The sequence below is a fragment of the Condylostylus longicornis genome, unplaced genomic scaffold (genome assembly GCF_029603195.1).
Source record: "Condylostylus longicornis isolate FDR11 unplaced genomic scaffold, ASM2960319v2 ptg000022l, whole genome shotgun sequence".
NCBI lineage: Eukaryota > Metazoa > Arthropoda > Insecta > Diptera > Dolichopodidae > Condylostylus > Condylostylus longicornis.
In genome coordinates this window covers 4,743,365-4,763,782 of record NW_026577991.1, presented here as the reverse complement: position 1 = coordinate 4,763,782, position 20,418 = coordinate 4,743,365, and the positions used below count along the sequence as shown (strand labels likewise).

Sequence of the window (20,418 nt, the reverse complement as noted above, 5' to 3'; positions counted from 1 at the left end):
TTAAAACAGTGAAGAGCAATTGGTTGTGGTAACTAAAATGTGTATTAATAATTCATTGTGCTTTTTTATATGCTACAAAATTTAAATATTGTGAATTAAAAAATCGAAATTGTCAAAATCGGTTTAAATCTTTGATTAGTACTAACAACTTTAATTTCTTTTTCATATAATATTTTGATTACTTTTTTTGTAATTGTAATCAAAAGGTTTATTTCCCATTGTATCTGGGAATTTTGAATGAAATGTCAAGAAGAATTTATTTTGACTACAATTTGGCTACACAGTTTTATTCGGAAAGCTGACGAGAATAGTAAAGGTGAAAGTTTGTGTCGTGGCAATTTTTTTGAATATTCAATTAAAATTTGGTACATTTGAATATATAGAAATTAATTAGATTATTTTTTCAATTGAAAATTTAAAATATTTTAAATAATTAATTTCTTAGTATAAATTTTTTTTTCCGTAAAACATACAAATTTTAAACAGAGGAAATAAAAAATAAAAAGTTTAGTGACCCGTCGTGGTATTGTGGTGCTTGTGTTATTTCTGTTTTTTGCAGACTGCATTTTAAAAGCAGAGCAATTTTTCCTTTTTTTTTGATTCATTGTTTTCGTTTTGTTTACAAAAAATAAAAATTTTAAAATAAAAAAGCAAAAATTAGGTTGAATCGGAACTTTTGCTTATATTGAGAAAAAAAAATAAATATAAAAAAAGTTTATTTGATAAAAATTTGTGAAAGAAAATTCTGAAAAAACAAAAAAAAGAAATTGTTAAATAAATAGGCTTTGGATTACAATTTCAAAAGGATACAAAAATTTCCATCAGAATGTCTGCATCAAGCGAATCATTAAAAGAAGGTAAGTGTTCAATTTGTTCACATGCCTACTAAAAATTTTAATATTGTTTAGGAATTTAATCTCCTTTAAACCTCGATGACCGTATGTTTTATCGTAATACCCGTAGGGAAAAATAAACAAAACAAATTTTAAAATTAAATTTTAATTTTGAAAATTTAAAATTTATTACTTGTAATACATAAATTTATTACTGTTGATCGTTCGTTTTTTTGTTAGGTGCCTATCTCTCCAACGTGCTCTGTTCTTTAGATTACCTCAAAAGGTATATTTTATAATTAATAAAACACCTTTCTGCCCCATTTTTTTCTACGAGGTTTACTTCACATTTAAATTTTTGTCGGGGAAAATATTTAAAAACCTCTTTTTTGAATTAATTTATGCATATTTCATATACATACATATTTACATATTTTGTAAATACTTGGTTGCTAATTATAAAAAATTCAAGGTAAGAAACTAATATTTTTTAAAAATATTTAAAATTTGAAAATTGAAGTTTTGCAAGCATGGCTACCATTCTTTTGAAATTATTATTTTAAAAAATTCTTGAAATTAATATAAGAAAAGATAATTATTTTAAATTAAACGCATAATTACAATTAAAGCTTATGATAATTCCTTATTTTATGAAAAATTGGGTAGGTAATCACATCTTAAACAATGAGAAAAAATTATATTGTGATTATAATAAGAAAATTACAAGAAATTATAGCTGTGTGCATGAACAAATTTCATTATTTTACATAAAAAAAATTGTGGTGAGTTCTTATTTCACTTATAAAATAATAATAAAATAATAATAACTATAGCAACAATGATCAAAATATCCTTAAATTATTGTCATGTTGCTGTTGAGACAGTTAAAATATCATAATAAGTACCTACCTAAGTACATACCTTAAGTTAAAATAAAAAAGTCAGAAATTAATGGTTTTTCGTCTCAATTTTTTTTTTTAATTTAATTTAATTTTGTTTTTCATTTTAGGTTTTAAAAATTGTTTGAATACTTTTAGAATCGGATCTTTGAAATTTTTGAATATTTCGAAGCCTATAACGAATTCTGAAAATCAAGAGGTACGAAGAGTGATTAAACCCAAGATCACGTAGGATTTTTAAAATATATCTAGAAAATGGAAAACTTGATTGTTCCATTTGAGAATGTAAGCATGACATGATGAAAACATGACTTTATATTTTAATATGGGATTAAACATGATTGATAGCGAAAGAGTAAATTTGTTTTCAAGTATTCCACCAGACAAATGTGCTATTTGAAGTAGCTTTTCAAAGAGTTTTACAAAAATTTCTAGAAAATGTTTTATCAGTTTTTTGTTATTCTTATAATTCAAGTTAAGGCTCTCTAATACCAGGCTATGTAAATCATATATAAGTTGTAAACTATTAAATAACTATTCTGTATTTTTGTATTATGTAAATGTTATGTTTAATAACCTGAATTGTAATTAAAGAAACGACAAGAACAATAATAATAGTCTAACAAGAAAAAAAAAAATTGCCAATAACTTCTACATATCAAGGACAATACCGCAGATAGAAATAAATAAGGGACACAATTCTATTCCTTTCCGTTTATTGATTGACATGAAATAAAAAAATATGAAATTGTGGAAAATTTTCATTTTGTAAAGAAAAAAAAAAACAAAAGAAAAACCAATTAAGTGTAGGTTGTTGTGATGGTTGTAAAATTTTCTAATAAACTTTTCAGTCGCGCTGATCAAAATAAGCTGATATGCAAATACGAATAAGAAATAAAAGTGTAACTTGGAAAATAACCCAAATAATGATATTAAATTTTGTACACACAATAAGAAAACAAAAAAGAAAACGAAAAAGAAAATAAAATAAAGCAATTTCTTTAAAAAGGATGTAAAGGACACTAGTGACAAGCACTTGGTAGGTAGTTAGGTGATGAAATCGATATTTTGTTTTAAAAAAAAAAGGAAAAATAATAACAATAACCGTATTTACAATAACCATTCGTTTAAGTCAGTCGAATAAAAAATGGGTTTTTGTGCGATGTAAATGTGTAAAAATTGTTTATTGAAATTGATTGGCATCTTTTTTTTTCGAATATACTGGCCTTCATTTTAACAATATTGTTTGGGTTGATTGATTGAAAAATACAGGAAAAAAAGTATGAATTAAAGAAAATGTACGAATATTATCATAGGACAGGGAATTGGAAAGTTAAGGTCTGAGGTCCGTACAAAGATAGGAATTCGCAGCAGTGCAATTAGAATTACGAGTACAAGTACTTATACAACAAAAAAATCACACAAAAATCCATTGAAAATTCAAAAATTTTTGTATTTTAGGACTCAAATATGCTTGAACAATAAATTTTGTACATTTGTAAAACTGGAATACATTAACAATGAATATACTTACCTACTTGCATATGTACCATGTAATTGTACTTAAGTAATTATAAAAATGGTTTTCACTGTTCATGACGGTTCTGTTCAGAGTCATTATTCAACGACATATTGCTAAGATTGATTGTTAATTGTTTGAATTCTTTCAACAAAATCAAAAGATTTCTCAATTACCACTTCTAAATAAATTTATCAAAAAATTTCATTTACGCCTCATTTAAGATTTAAAGAAATTTATTTTGTATTTAATGATCTAAATTCTTTTGTAAGCTTTTATAATATAGCTATTATTATATAATTATTTGATGTAATTCCAATATGAATTTGTTGAACAATTTAGAAATTCAAACACAAAAATTTCTCGTACATCCTTATATTATATGTAGGTATGGTAAAATTAATCTGGAATTGTAAAATTAATTTAAAAACATCATAAATCTTAAGTTTTCTAGATTACGTTTGTAGACAGACTTTAATAACTTAAAATAAATTTACATAAAGTTTTAATGACCATAAATTTTTCATTTTAGCCATTTTCCAATATTCATGCCAGTATCTTACAATATATTACTCGTATTCCCAAGAATATTTTGGACTATTCTTGTGACCTACGTACAACAAAATTTTGGAATTAGCTGTTACGTGTAGTTTACAATGTGGGCATAAAATTAAAATGCTTCTTACTAATTTGAAAATTATTATTTGATCTGTTCCAATATTCAATTAAATTACGGATATAGTGTCAGTAGTCAGTATTTTTAATGATCATTGTAACCTCAGTGTACAAAATGAAACTAAGTAAATTTTAAATTTAGAAAATTATAATAAAATTATTTATGTTATTAATCTTTTCTAAATTTATTAATTTAAAATTCAACCAATAATGGCAAAACTTTTACAAGTACTTATAGATCATCAAAATACGTGCATAAAATAGTAAAAAATTTATTTTTAAATAAATATTTTGTGATAAATCAAAAATGTGCTATTGAGAGGTGTCGAAATATAAGAGAATAAAAATTGTATATAAATGTACAAGAGGATAATTTTCAAAAGGGTGGGAAATTTATAAAAATTTGAATGTTAATTTTATGTACCATTTCAGTTTTTAATTAAAATTTTATGTAAATGTTGGAATTGCGGAATTTCAAATTTACTTTCATTCGAAAAGCTCAAATTTCAGATCCCTTTTCCGTAGGTTTCGACTTAAATATCACCATTTACACATAAGTAATATTCTTTTTTAAATTTAAAATTTGCGGCGGTTGTTTAACAATAAATAACATATAAAATTTCACACATTGCATGATTCAGGTCAACAATTAATTGATGGTTTAAAAGTACATATTCACTTATTATAAAAGAAATTTTGCACTTTAAATAATTTAATTAAATAAATACTTATTTATTTAATAATTTAATATTTTTTGGAGGATATTGTTCAGACTCCAGTCTCTCTGATATAAGGAGACAGTATGAAAAATTAAACTGTACTGATTTTATATTGAAAGTTGTAATAAATAACAGGTCAAATGTCAAAAATGCGAAACACAAAAAATCACCCTATAAAAATGGAAGTATAAGTTAATTTTGTTGTAATACTTTTTAATAAAATTTTAAATAATGGTCTTTTCTATAATTTTAAATGTTGAAACCACTTACTCATATACCATTTGATTTAAATATTTGAAAAACAAAAAAAAAGTTGGTCTCTTGTTTTTTCCTAAAGGGATTTCAAACTTTGTAATAAAAAAAAAAATAATTTCATCATCAATTCTTAACACATTCTTTTTAAAAATTTGTAAAAATTGCGTATAGCTTAACTAAATATTTAAGTATCTAGTTAGATAAGTATTAATAAATATTCAAGTTTTGAAAAATATTGAGTAGAATGGAGCTCTTCTGGTATCTAAGTTCCAAGTTTGTCGAAAATGTAAATTTTATGATGAATGTTTTTTAATACCAGTACAATAAATAATATAAAGAGAAACGTTCTTAAATTGTTTTTGATTGAAATTTTTAAAGAATTTTAAGAGGAAAAACTGTTCAAATTCTCAAATTTGTTTTGGTTAAAAAATTATTTTATAGCCTTAGGTGCTTAATAAACAAAAAGAAAATTTAAATTTACTTTGACTAAATTAAAAAAATTATTTTTAACTTAAATTAATTTTAAAATTATATTTTTGATAAAAAAAAAATATTTAAAATCCAAAAAAAACATTTTGCCTTTAAAGACTCTTTAGTATAAGTAATTGAATAAAAAATTTTCATTATACTCAAACAATCTTTTAAATTTTTAAATAATTTTAATTTTTAATACACGTTCATTTAGTATGTACACTCCATATTCGAAGTTAAAGGAATAAGAATAATGTTTAAAATATTATGGGGTTGAATAAAGTATAAGTACCTACACAAAACCATTAAGGTTAATTTATAGCATTTTAAATGTATGGAATTTAAATTAATGTACTCGTATATATGTACATAATAGGGTAAAAGAATATAAATATGGCACTCAGCTATTTTGTAAACAATTATTTAGAGATTCGTATAAGGTTTTTTATTCGTTCACAGAAAATTAATAAAAATTTTAAGAGCTTCGGCAATAATTGAAATACTCGCAAATAAAATTTTTTTAAATGTAAGAGATTTTGGGAAGAAAGGAGTTTTTATTACTTGATTCGATCTCAATTTTTATAATTTCATAAGTGTACTACCATAAAATCCAATTAGTTATACATTTAAAATTTAAATATGAGTTTGAATATATGTATTTTAAAATTATTGAAAAATTTTAAGTATTATTAATGATGACTGTATAGATATCTATATCTTAACTAATATTAACTAACTATAGTTCGAATAAAATTAAGCTATAAAAATATAACAGTTAAGCTGTTATATCCTGTCATGCTTAAATTATTATTTCAGAATTAAAAAATAAATTTTCCTTAAAAAAAAAAAAAACTGAAGTGGTTTTTGTGTAATCACAGTGTAAATAGAGTAGCGTTTCAAATTCGTATATAAATACTTAACTGTTATACGGTTACACATGTATATATATACGTATACAACCTGCATTTTAAGTATGGAACTATTGTATTTTATGAATAAGTATGTTTTTATATGTATTATAAGTATGTAGAGAAAAATTGGAAATTTTCCAAAATAAATTTTTTGCAAAAAATCTGAAATTTTATACAACGCCAGAGAAAAAATTGAATAATAATTTTATCCTGTTTTAGAATTTTTTAAGGATCCAAAAAAGTTTTCAACAATAAGTAAATTTTAAAAAATAAATTATTTGTTTTTTTTTTTTTTTGTTGAATTTTAAATTAAGACCACCGCATAATAATAGAAGAACACGTGTATACTTATTAAAATTTTACCAGTTGATCTCGGTTTTGTTTTTTAGGTTGAAAAATTGTTTTGTTTTTTTTTTTGTTTTTGGATTAAATTCAAAATTGTTTTCAAAATTTAAATGAATTGTTAACAAAACATCATTATAAATTTTTAATAAAAAAAAAAATTCTAGTAAGTAAATTAAGTATCTACTTAATATTAAAAATTTTATAAGATTTAAATTAAAATTTTTGAGATTTAAGGAATATAATTATGAAAATTTTCAAAAAATTAATTGTAGAGCTGACCTCTGTTTACAACAAAATTTAAGAAATATTTTTGAAATTTATGAACAATTCTGCAAAAACAAAGTGTTCTGTTGAGTAAAATTGAGCTGAAAAAATATAAAATGAAAAAATACATGAAACGTGTGACAAAGAGATGGTTCTCTCTTCTCAAAATAAAATTTTTATTTCTAAAAATTACGAATACTGATGAGCGGCGTTAATGTACCGACTGATGATCTGTAGTTAAATCGGTTGTCGTGGCGTTGTCGTTTACTTTTTGTTGTTATTTTGCTTGTTTTAGTTGTTATGTGCCACAAAACCACTACTAAAAAATTTTTTGTAAGAATCACAGGTTTTGTTATTCGTTCAAGCTTACCCTAATGAACTAAAGCCCTTCTGTTAGATGTTATATTCAATTAATATAAAGGAATTGTATTGTTCTACGGATAATATCTCAACCAACACTTCTATACTTAAAATCCAAGTGCATAAAATTTTTAAATTTTCATCCTTTTATAAATGTATATACTTATATATACATACTTATGTATATATATACATATACAAATATTATGAAGCCGCAAAAAGGTGAGATGAAAAATATCTAAAATTCAAAAGAAAAAGTTGTATAAAAGTTTTTTATATAAACAACAAAAAGAAAAAAAAAAAACCAAAAAAATCCTGAAATTTTTTAAGATTTTTATTTTGAAATCTTCCCAAAACGACAAACAAATATTTAAACTTGAATTTTAACTGAAAATTTAAACAAAAAGAAAAATAAAAAATAATAAGTAAAAGCTTTTAATTTGCTTTTTGAATTTTTAAAATCAAAATTTTTAAGAGATTGAATTAGAACAAAAAACAAGAAAGGGAAAAAAAAGAATATTTTTCATATGTGTGCCTGTTTGTACATTCTTTATGATTTGTGCACGGAAAACCGAACCCCTGATGTTGTTGATATGGAAAATGAAACTCATATATTTTTTAATTTTTATAAGAACGAATTTGAAGAAAACCAAAAAAAAAGAATATAAAATTTTTATTCATTTTTATTGCTAAATTTTTTTTTGTCAGATTTAATTATATTAAATCCAGAAGGGAAATCAAACTGCAAATTCATAAAAAAAAAAAAAACAAAATTCTGCTATAATTGATTTTACATAAAAATTCAATTAAATTAAAAATTTTAAATTAAAAATGCATTTTGACAAATGGAACAGCGTAAACTTAACGCTGTTTAATGGTCCCATGTATACAAATACAAAAGCAAATTTTCACACTTGATTAAAATAAAGTACGTATTATGGGTTGATCCATTCTAGTTTTGTCTTATGATATAGCGGTGTTTGAGATGATACGGTAGTTAATAGGTTACAAATCTCCGAAAACAAAATTTTTAAAAAATATATTTGATCTCTATATTATAAGGTATAGCACAATTCCCTTACAATATTCGAATCCAATTTTGCCTCTAACTGGTGTATTAAATAATATTCTGCTGCTTTTTTTTATGTTTGAAGTGGTTGTTTGGGTCGTTCCAATATCTCTTATATTCATTGTTATTCTAATCATTTAGAAACAAGGCCCTCATTCTCAGAATTGGTAATAATATACTCTGTCTTTTCAACGAATTTCGATTGCTTGTTTAACGTTTTGTTGCAATAGCTTATCGGTTGGAATTAAATTCTATTCAGAATTTGATATTTTTAAGTATAAAAGAAAAAATGAAGATCTTTCATCTTGTTGTCAAGTTCCTTTACTCAAATAAACTCAATTACTTATTAAAAATTTTTTTTTAAATACTTTGAGATTTATTGATGATAGGTTCCTCGTATTGGTTTTTTTTAATTCTAGTGCTATTACTTATAGTTTATTTCTTATATTGAATTTGATTTTTATGTATTATCATTAACATATTCATTAATTGGAGTTTAATTCATCTATTCATTACATTGCCTCAAAATAATTTTGAAATTACAATTTTAAAAAATCAATTGTTCAATTTAAAATCTAATTCAAACTTGAAAAGCGGTTCCAATATTGAGATAATTGAATCGGAATGGGTTAAAATTTTATAAACAGCTTATTATTTTTATAATTGCAATTTCTATTTTTAAAAAAAAATTGTTTTAAAATGTAAATTTTTTTTTGTGCAAATTCTTAATAAAATTTTTTGTATTTATATTCTAAAAATAATAATTAATTACTTTTTATTGTTAATTTAATCTAAAAATAAATTATTATGGCTATTTTAACCTTTGTCTAGATACTTAAAAATATGAACATTTTATCTATTAAATTAATTATATTTTCATTGAACTTCATCTTTTTATAATATTTTCTTAAGTAACTCTACATAAGTAGATGCCTGTATGTACAATTAAATTTATTATTGTTAAACAAAATAATAAATTTTTTTTTATGTTTGAATAGTGTTGCCTTCCAAGTTCGTGTCATGTAATTTTTATTTTTATTGTTAGCGTATAAACAAAATGTTTGCATTCAAGTATTTTTAAATTAATTAATGAAAGCGTGATGTGAACAATTTTCTTTAATAATTTTTGCAATATAAAATTTAATTGTTTAAACAAATTTGTTACAAACATTTTACAATTAAATTGCGGTTACCGATTAAAAAACAAAATTATCTTGTACATTTTTGTTATTTTTTGAAAAAAAAATTAATTATTCATATTTACAATTTTTATTATAAAATAATTTTAAAAACAACATTTATTTGATTTTATAACACTTTTATTTATTAATTGAAGTTGAATTTTTTTTTAATTAAAAAAAATTTTTTTAATTACCTTAAATTAAATAATAAATTCAATTTTATTTTTTTATTTAAGTAGTATTTGCCAAAGAGATTACGCGTTTATTACATTTACTAAGCGTTAGAAAATTTTATTTTTTTTTTATTAAATAATTAATTATGTTTGTATGTGTATGATGCTGAATTTGAGCTATAGTGCTTTAAAAGGAATTTTTATTTTTAATTTTAAATTATAAAATTTTAATTAAGTAAGTACTGCTTAATTTAATTAATAAAAATTTTTGACCAAGACAGCTACATGTACGGTAAGAGTAATAATGAAATGTTATAGAGTAAACAATTAAGTATTTCTACTACTATGAGGAACAAATAAAAATTTACTATAAATTAAATAATAAATGTATAATAATAACTTTGTTTATTACATATACATACAACTTATATAACAAAAAATTTGAATAAATTAAGATTTTTTAATGAAACTTCTGATAATAAAATCAACTAATAATATAATTTTCCCTGAATTTCATTTATAATGTCTAATTGCAATAATATTTTAATTATTAATATTGTAATTTACTTGGAAAACATTACAATAATTTAGATTTACTACTTTATATAAATGGTAGGTTGTATAGATTGTACATATACGAATCTAATGTACTCCTTCCGTTAAGTGCGGAACATTTGCAGTAGCCGTTTAAAACCAATTTATTCTTATAAACTCGAACAACTTCTTAGACTCAGCAGATCACTTTTTATATATATATACATAAGTGCATACATGGCATGATAACGCTGATTTGAAGGTATTTTTTGAGGCGTTTATATGGTGACGACTTAAATATTTCTTTTAGCTTAGAAAATCATTATCGCACTTATCTCATGATATTGAATATCAAAAATGCATATTAAATTATTTCTCTTGTCGAGTAATTTGATTTCCACGTAATAATATGAAGAAAATCTAAAATTATGAAAATAAATTTAATTATTTAATAAATTTTATTAAAAAAATTTTTCTTACCTTTTACTCCATCAGAACATTATTTTCAATTAACTTTTGTAAAATGTCATTTTTCTGTCATCTGGTTCTTTGATATTTTCATCTGGCCATTGATATTGTCATCTGACCATTGACATTTTATATATTAGTAAATATTTAATACTTAGGAATTATTTTCATATCTAATGATTGATGTGGTACTTCATGTATTCCTTTGACTAATTTTGACAACTGCTTGGTAGATTCCATTAAAATGTTTACGTTTTGTCAACGGAAATGTTTTAATTCAGCGTGTGTTGCTTATATACTGTTGTCATAAAAACTTAAATTTTATGTGAGACGAGTCCCTTGCCTTTGTTTTCTTCATATTTTTCTTGCTTTATGAAAATTTTGAATAGGGTACACTTAAGATCTTGTAGTACTGCATTCAGTTTAAAATCCATCATACTCTTACGTCAATTATCTTGAAATTATATAGCATATTTTCATTTCATATCTAATTCACTTGTCCACTAGAATAATAAAAACAAAATAATCAATAATAGTAATTAAAAAAAATAAAAATTTTCTTTAAATAGTAGAATCCAAACTACAACGATTAAAAATTTTTATATATACTTAAATGTGTCCGACATAACTGTACCACAATTACATAATATTATTGTGAATTCTTTTTAATTATTTTATTACTGAATAATTACTTAAAGGTCATTCATAATTTTTTATTATTTATTTTTATTCATATGCATCTATGATTTATAATGGATTAAATTTTGAGTAAATCCTTCCATAAATCAGGGTAGGTAAATTTTTTTGGGTTATTCATATTAAGTACCTATATTTTTATCTTTCAATTTAAATTTCTGATCTTTTATATGTTTGATGAGATTTTAACGAGGAATATGAATTGAAATTTCTTAAATAAGGCTCACGTACTTTACATTTAAAATTTTTTTGTGCTCTAAATTATTTTAAAGAGGGTAAGTAATTAAAGCAATTTTTTTATTTATTTTTGTTTCTCTATTATGTTCTCATTCTAACGTAAACGTATACGTACTTGGTTCCATTTCATAAAAATTTATAAAACCTACACAAAAATACCGAGAAGAATTAAAATTTATTTTTGTTATTTTTTTTATATTCTGTATCAAGATTTATTAAATAATTATATAGCACGTCCTTTTCTTATCAATCCAAAAGAGTGTAATTAATGCAGAGATGTAAAAAATTAATGAAAAAAATTCTGAATAAGAGGCAAAAAGATTTAAAATTTAAAAAAAAAATATGATAGAAAATGATAGCAAAACAATGGATGGCAATAAAATGAATAAAATTTTTTACAAAAAAAAAATTACGTAATACAATGGCAATTTTAACATATAGACAACACTTAAAAGAAAGAACAATAAAAATGAAGAATAAAATATTTTGTTAAAAATATGTAAGATTCCCGTAAGTAATTGCGTGTAAGTAGACTGCCTAACTTATTGAAAAAAATATAATTGGTATTTGATTACGTACATTCAGTTGACAGAAGCTATTTAAATTTATTCAATCGCTGAACAGTTAATGACAGTTAATTGAGCTATCAATTATTAGTGAACAATTTTTATTTGCTTGACTCAAATGTATTTCTTTGCAGAAATAAATGACAACAAACAGATGTTTATTCCAATTTGACATTGTCAATTAAACAAATGTCATATTTCACATAATACAAAAAATTAATTTAAACCGTTTAAGTTGTGAAATTTTTTATCAATACGTCAATAATTTAAATGATTCAATGTACCGAACGTATCTAAATGTAGTCAATTAGGTACGACTTCCTATAGAACAATTTGGGTGAAATGTTAAGCCCTTTTACATTTAAGTATAATTTATAGTTAAGTTAGTAATAGTAATGCTTATGGACTCCTACATTTATTAATGTCAGCCATATTTAATAATTTTTTTTTAACATTTTATGTAACATAATAATATTGTACACAGTTACTTGATGTAACTTACTGTGATATTTTACTGTGATATTTTACTAAAAGTACATATTCAGTTGTATGTATACAATTACACGTATACGTGACTTGATACATGTGTACGTCACTTCTGCACATTTATTGTGTATAAGTACGCAAAAACAGTTTCTTTTAACCATAACTCATTTTGATTTCCCAGATCAGAAATTTAAAGTTAAAAGAAAAAAACCTATTCCGGGAATATTTTTAAACTTCGGTATACCACGTGTCTCTTTTTTTTCTATGTGTTCTCTTTTTACTATTAAAGTTCTTAAAGTTTTCCAAACATTTCTTTTTAAAAATGGCTTTGTTTCTAAATATAAAATTTGTTCCTAAACTATTCTTTTAATGCTTCTTTTAGTTTTGTTTTCATTTTAGAAAAAACTTTTAACTAAAAGAATTTATTTTTAAAGTCACAAACTATACAATTATGAATTCATATTTCGAAAATTTAAAAAAAAACCAGAATAATAGAGAAATTTTTTTCATGGTGAAAAAAAAATAATTAATTGAGAGTTTTAAAGTTAAAGTTTTGTATTTCATATTTATGTATGTGTGGTGTGCAATGTTATTCTGTAGGTGTGACATATTGCATTTTGGCATAATATAACAATATTAATGTCAACTTATTTTGTTTGACACATTTAATGGGTAGTAGTTTAACTATCTGAGCTATTTCACGTGACATTTTGATCGGCTTAATATCAAGTGGTAGTAAAATATATTTTTTTTTTAATAAAATTTTGTTTTATGAAATTATATTGAAGGTTTAATCATTTTTAGAAAATTCTTATAAATTTAGAAAATTGTTTGCCGAATATTTTAGAATTACATAACATACACATGAAAAATATTTGATTCACTATATTTATATATGTACATATTTTAAATTTAATCAAGAGCTTAATAAAATAAAAATTGTTGAAAATTTTAAGAAAAATTTTCCGAAATAGTAGCTTGTACACGAAATAACTACATCTAGCTTAAAGTTTCGAAAATTGCCGATTGCTTACCATGCATTTGTATATCGCTTTCGAACTGAACTGAAATCTAATGTTAAACCAACCCTTGTTAAAACTTAAGTCCTTCAATATAGGTATTAAGAAAACCGTTTATTTTTAATTCTATAAAACATTTAGCATGGAAAAACTTGTTATTCCCACAAAAAATTAACCATTCAAATAAAATTCCAATTAAAACCCAAAAGATTTGTTTTTCTTTTGACCAGGGTGATTTATTTTAATTTGACATAGCAAATTAACATAAGCCTGCCCTATTTTTTTTTTTGAAATTTTTTTTTTTCTTTAACAACAATTTAACCAAAATTTTATTAAGATTAACTTTCGAATGAATAAATTTAATAATTTAAAGACCGGGTAAATCTTTAAGGGGGAACAACAAAAATTTACATATTTTCATTTTTATGTTGGAAAATAAAATGAAAATTAAAACAATTGGAAAATTTCACTTTTCAAAAATTTTCTTTTTATACATTTGTTCTACTTAATAAATTTTTAACTGAGATTTCCCGTAATTATAAAAATTAGTATACTTACGTGTTTTTATTACAATTTACTTGTTAAAAAAATGAAATATTTACTGTGTATAAGGGGGCATTAACCTTTGGTTTTCAAATGACAGTGAATAGAGAGTAAAATCTATCAATATGGTCTGGAAGAGAACAAAACAGCGAAAAACCTACTATACGAATACAAGGTGATTACCGGCTTAAGAATGAAATTTTTGGCTGGAGGGGACAGTACTTTGTGTCCGTAGCGCTCCTGCTAGATGACATAATATGGCCTACATTTTGGGAGGTAAAATTAAAACGATTATAAGAGCTCCGGTCGCTTGCTGTCCCTATGCAATTAAGTGTTTGCTCAATGCTCATAATCAGTAACAATTTATTTGAACACACATATATGTATATATATATATGTACATAAATGTATGTATACATGTACACATTATAACAAACTTAACAATTTATTAACTTCATTAACTTGTCTAAAATATTCGATAATAAGCAAAAAATCATAAGTATAAAATTTAAGTGAAAAATTACACTTATTGTGCGATTTGTTTGACAATACAATTACTAAGTATAGGTATATATAAATACATATACTCGTATAACAAAGTAAATATGCGTATAACTATATTGTGGTTGTCTTTATTTCTGCTAAGATTTTTCTACATTCAATTTATTATTATTATAAAGTATAGCAAAAATACTGAGCATATTTTATTTAATTTTATCATTATTAGCATACACGCACAACACTAGCCTACATACAATTCGTTTCTCTTCACATTTACTACATACTTTTACTTAAAGAGTACTTTTGTTAATTCTCTATGATTCTACAATTACAAAAGTGATATTAGAAAAGCATAATAAAAATTAATGATATTATGCTATTGTTATGCTATTGTTATGATATTGTTATACTTATTATTTAAATAAAATTTTCACTTTCATTTTCTTTACTCAGTTTACTGTGCGCTTATAGAAGATTAAATCTAATATTTGATTTTACATAGTGAGTTTATATCGTCTTACATATTCAAATGTATACGTATGTACTAATAGCGTATATATACGAATATGAAATATTTACATGGTGTATAAATGTTTAAAATTCAAATTATAAGTATAAATTCTTATTTTATTTCGCCTAATTATTTAATTACTTTGAACGCAATAAAAGTAAAACTTAGTTGTAATTCAAATGGATTTGGAATTAAAATGATTTTGCGGAATTTATTACAAAAAAAAACACAGGTTCTTTTTAAAAATTTTAATATTTTTGAAATTTATTAAAATCAAGTTTAAAATTTTAAACCACACACCGCACAGTTTATTTAAATGAGCTATTTTTTTTGGTGTTGTACTTGTACCTAAATCTGTTTCTCAATAATCAAGCATTTTTTCAAATTTCATATACATCAGCTAGAGAACGATATTTTTTTATTGGAAGAATCGGGCAATTATCGTATTTTATGACATCATACAGCCATTTATTAAAACCACACGAGAGCATTTTGTATAAGTAGCAAGTAAAAGATGAGAAATAGGCCAGTTCTTCACGTGAACCTAAAAAAGAAAAAAAGAAAACAGGTTATACCATTACTTAAGGGTGATTTTCAAAAAAAAAATTCTCAAAATTCATAAAAATAGAATGTTTCAAAGAAATTCGAAAAATTATACAAAAACTTTAATGTTTTTCTCTTAAATTCTCATTTTTTAATTAGAAAGTTCAGAAATTTATAAAATGTTTCAAGAAAATAAATCACCCAAAATTCATTTTCTTTTATCGTAAATTAATTTTGTTTTTTTTTTTTCCAGACCAGAGGCTTATTTTAGTGCTCTTGGTTGTCCACTTGGTTGTATAATAGCCTACAATTTTTTAAATGCTTTTTTTTTTAAAAATTGGAAATAAGTAATTAAAATTTTATTCTTATAATATAACAATTTTCGTTATAATTAATTTTAATTAACTTATTCAATATTATTTCATTAAATAATAAAAATTTTACTTTTATTAAATACTTATATACTTAATTGTTATTTTTTTCATAATATGTAAATGAAAATGATGATATTTAAGTTTTATTTTTAAAAAATTTCCCGTATATTTAATTAGTATTATATGATTATTATCTTAGATTTATTCATATATTGAAATTGGGATTTCCGATTAAAAGTTATCAAAATACATATCAAAATAAAAGTATTATGTATACAGTCGAACAGGCCTATTTGTAACACGGATTTAGGCTAGACTTCGTTTAATATATTGCATATATTTTGGTCACACATAATTTTTTTAATTCTTCACAATGTATTTGTAACACTAAAGTTCAAACCGCTTAATAACACAAAACTTTAATACGGATAAAAATTTTACACAAATTACACAATACACAATGTTTGACACAAATTTTTATTTTGTTTATTAAGAGCACAAATATTTTCCTTTATAAACATAAAATTTTTGTTGAGCCATCTGATGCGTAATATAGGAATTATTAATTTTTTTTTTAATATTAAGTATAATACATCCACAATATGTTCTCATTTATTATCAATACATAATCTCTCCCATTAACTATAAAGTATTAAGTATTCTTTTCAAACAAGTTTTATATCTTCATTTATAACATAAAGTTTTACATAGTTTTATGTTGCAAATAGCAAATAAATAACTGTACAATACGAATATATGATAAAAAAATTCTTTCCGAAAGAATGTTCGCATAAGCGTGTTCGACTGTACCTTAATTTCAATGCTTCAAGCAAGGTAAATAATATATATATATATATAGGTGTATAGCTGTATTTGAAATTTGCATAGCATCTATATTTAATTACTTTTTTATTTTTTAGAGTTGTCATGGTGAATTTTATTTATTTTACTAATTATACTTTGTATAATAATAAATATGTATATATTGAGCTTAATTAAAATTAATATTCGTATATATATTTTTAATTATATATAAATAGAAAATTGATTTTTATAGAAAAAATATTCCAATTATTTTTAAGAAATTTTTAAATGAATTAATAAAATGAGAGAAAAATAAAAAAACAACTACAACTTGTCATGTGCAAGAATTCGTGATTATTTTCATTATCTATCTTGGAAAAGAAAATATAAAATGACTCTAAATCTTATATGGGTATAAACTTCACATATACGCACACATAATGAAATAATTTTGTTCCAATTCTGAGTACAGTATGAGAAAAAAATTATCGAATAGTAAGGGAAATTAATTTCCTTAATTAATAATTAAGGGAAATTAAGGTAAAAATTGAGTCACTTTATTAAATTATTTAATTTTTTTATTATTTGTATTCTTTGCGAAATTCATGGGAAATTTAATCGAATTTAAGAATTCTGACGATATATGTATGTATACTTATATTGGTGTATTAAAGATTTTTTCAAATAGATTTTAAAAATTATTACTTATTGGGTTGTTTTGAAGCCATCAAAGCATTTGTACTTTCTCCATATAGTTCTCAAAAATGAATATAACAGTAAAATCAATGCAATTTATTGTCGAATGATGAAAATTCTCAGAATATAGTAGTACGAGCCCTTCATATTTCTGAAAACAAAAACAAATTGAATAATTAAATATGGCTTTTTTTAAAACACCTCACTATTTTTTCCAAAACACAAATTTTTAACTCAAAGAAAGTTTTACAGAAATTTACTTTAGAATTAAACAAAATTTTAGCTCCAAAAAAACTTTCATTATTTTATGAATTTGAATTTGACTTTTCTTTAAATTTAAAAAATAATTGTAATTATTTATAAAAGTTTTCTTTTTTCTCAAATCAAAGAATTTTTTGCTTTGCATTTTTCCCTTAGTTACTTAATTTTTAAAGAAGTAATTTTTTAAAAAACGAAAAACTGTGAAAAACAAAAAAAAAAGAATAACTAAAACTCAAAAAATAATAAAGAATAAGAAAAAAAATTTCAATAAAAAATAAAGCTTATTAATTATTTACCAAAAAAAAAAATAACCACAAGACAAATTCAATTTCAATTAAAATTATTAATTAACAAAAACTTTTTGATTGTAAAACAACACAATTTAAGGAAAAAATCAAGGAGGAGAAAAAAAAATTATAATTAACCAAAATTTAATTTAAAAATTATATTAAAAAAAATGTTGTTGCCGCTATTTTTAATTCAAATGTATAAAATTACGCCTCGAAGTATGCAATATTCATTAAAAATTTTCGTGGGAAAGTGCCTATATAACAGATTTTAAACGTAAAACACTGTTGGTTATTGTTTGTATTGTACTCACAACTTTACAAGCAGTCTTTGACATAAGAGTAATTGAAAGAAATATAGTTAAGTACACACATTTTATTTCGGCTTAGTTGGCTTAGTTATTACTTCTATGTATTAACAGAATTACCATACAATAAAACTACTCAAATAACTATTATATAGGAGTATAACTATATAGAATAATTTTTGTCTATTATATTTCAACGTAAATTTTTTGCAACTATTAAAATGAATTTAATTATTCTTATATTAATTTTACGCTGAAATTTAGAAATCGGAGAGGGCCTTTAAACTGAAAATTATTATAATTTTTATATAACACATATAATATAAGTATAATATAATGCCATAAAATTTTCAAGGTTTTGTTATAATATTTAGTTTTAATCTAATCTAATATTAATTCACACATTTTGTATAAGAGGAGGCAGGGTTGGATAACTCTGCATTATTAAAAGATAAAAGAATTAAAAATCGGATATCCTTGAAAGTTTTATATTATACTTTAACACTTTGTTTTATTTGATATCTTCTTTTCATTATTTTTTTCATTCTTTTTAACCCTGAATTTAATGAACCAGACAGATTTTTTTATTATTATTTTATAAGATTAGACAAAACTACTGACTACACTGAGTACTTTAGTCTATTAAAAGAATTTCAATCTCTTTTTTTTCTTGTCTTTGAATTTTAATTTTTTATGTTATTTTTCTCATATTCAAAAGAGATTTTTATAGTATAGACTTGCTGTTATACAGACACATATTATACACTTATTAAGTTTAAAAATATTTTTTTGTTATATCAAACGTTGACACTTAAAATAATATTGTGATTGTTTAAAATACCGTTTAAAACTCTAAACGGTACTTTCTCTATGCACTTGGAAGTATTGAGTTGAAAAGAAATGTAAAGATTTTAACTATTAAAAGATAACGATAATGTCTTTGAATTTCTTAGAAAGAAATGGCAATATTGTTAGAAAATAATATTTTTGTAAAAACTATTTCAAATATAAAAGATATGAGAGCAGTTTATAGTAAATTGTAATTTAAAACATTTGTGTTTTTAAATTCGTTTATTAGTTTATTATCATAATGACACCAAAGTGAATTCATATCTTATTTAAAGTAACATGGGGACAATTTGAAAGTTTATCACTATTGTTATAGCATAATGGAGTGTTGTACTGGGCGATACTAAAAAAAGTTTTTAAATTATTTCACTCAAACTTTTTATTTATTCAAACTTAAGTATATACACTATGGTTCCGATAGTGATTGGGAAAAAAACTGAAGTTATCTCATTAGAGTTGTTCTCTGTTTTAACCGTTGTATCAAGTTATATCTAGGGTTGTTCTCTGTTGTAACCGTTGATATTGTTGAAAGATTTAATTAACAAGGAAAGAAGGAAAAGAAGAGACGTCCTTTAGCTTATTAAATTGTTAAGACGATATAGTCAAAAAGAGAGTATTTTTCTGGTTGTGTGCAGATGGAATATATATATCAGTATTAGCTGAATGTAATGTTCTGTGGTTTTAATAAGAATTTTTGCCGTCATTGCTTTCATGGCGCCCCCTCTCTTTTTTTTTGGTAAATTCTTAATGAAAATTCAATTGCATATTTAAAACAATCATACATTTTATTGTGTGTACTTCTAAATTGTTGTCTTTATTTACTAGTATTATTAGAATTAAGTACAACTAACTTAAAAAAAAAATTTGTAATCTCAAGTACTCAGTCATAGTAAATTGAACTTTTCACACTTTTCACAAAAGAAAAAATTTTAAAAAAAGAAAATTTTAAATTCTTTTCTACTATTTTTTTTTTTATTTTACACATTCTTGAATTATCTACTCTATTTTCATAAAATAATACTAGAACAATTTATATACATAAAAATCAGATAAAATAGGTG

The 20,418-nt window shown here is 22.9% G+C and overlaps 1 protein-coding gene across 1 annotated transcript in view; it reads left to right on the top strand.

Annotated features, from left to right (window-relative positions):
* The first annotated feature begins 289 nt into the window (after window positions 1-289).
* The window catches only part of LOC129606963 (UPF0687 protein C20orf27 homolog), a 73,173-nt gene continuing 53,044 nt past the window's right edge, over window positions 290-20,418 (top strand). The window contains exon 1 of the mRNA XM_055517616.1: window positions 290-857. Coding sequence (XP_055373591.1) covers window positions 827-857 — 31 coding nt within the window. The 5' untranslated portion in view covers window positions 290-826. The remainder of the gene's footprint in view (window positions 858-20,418) is intronic.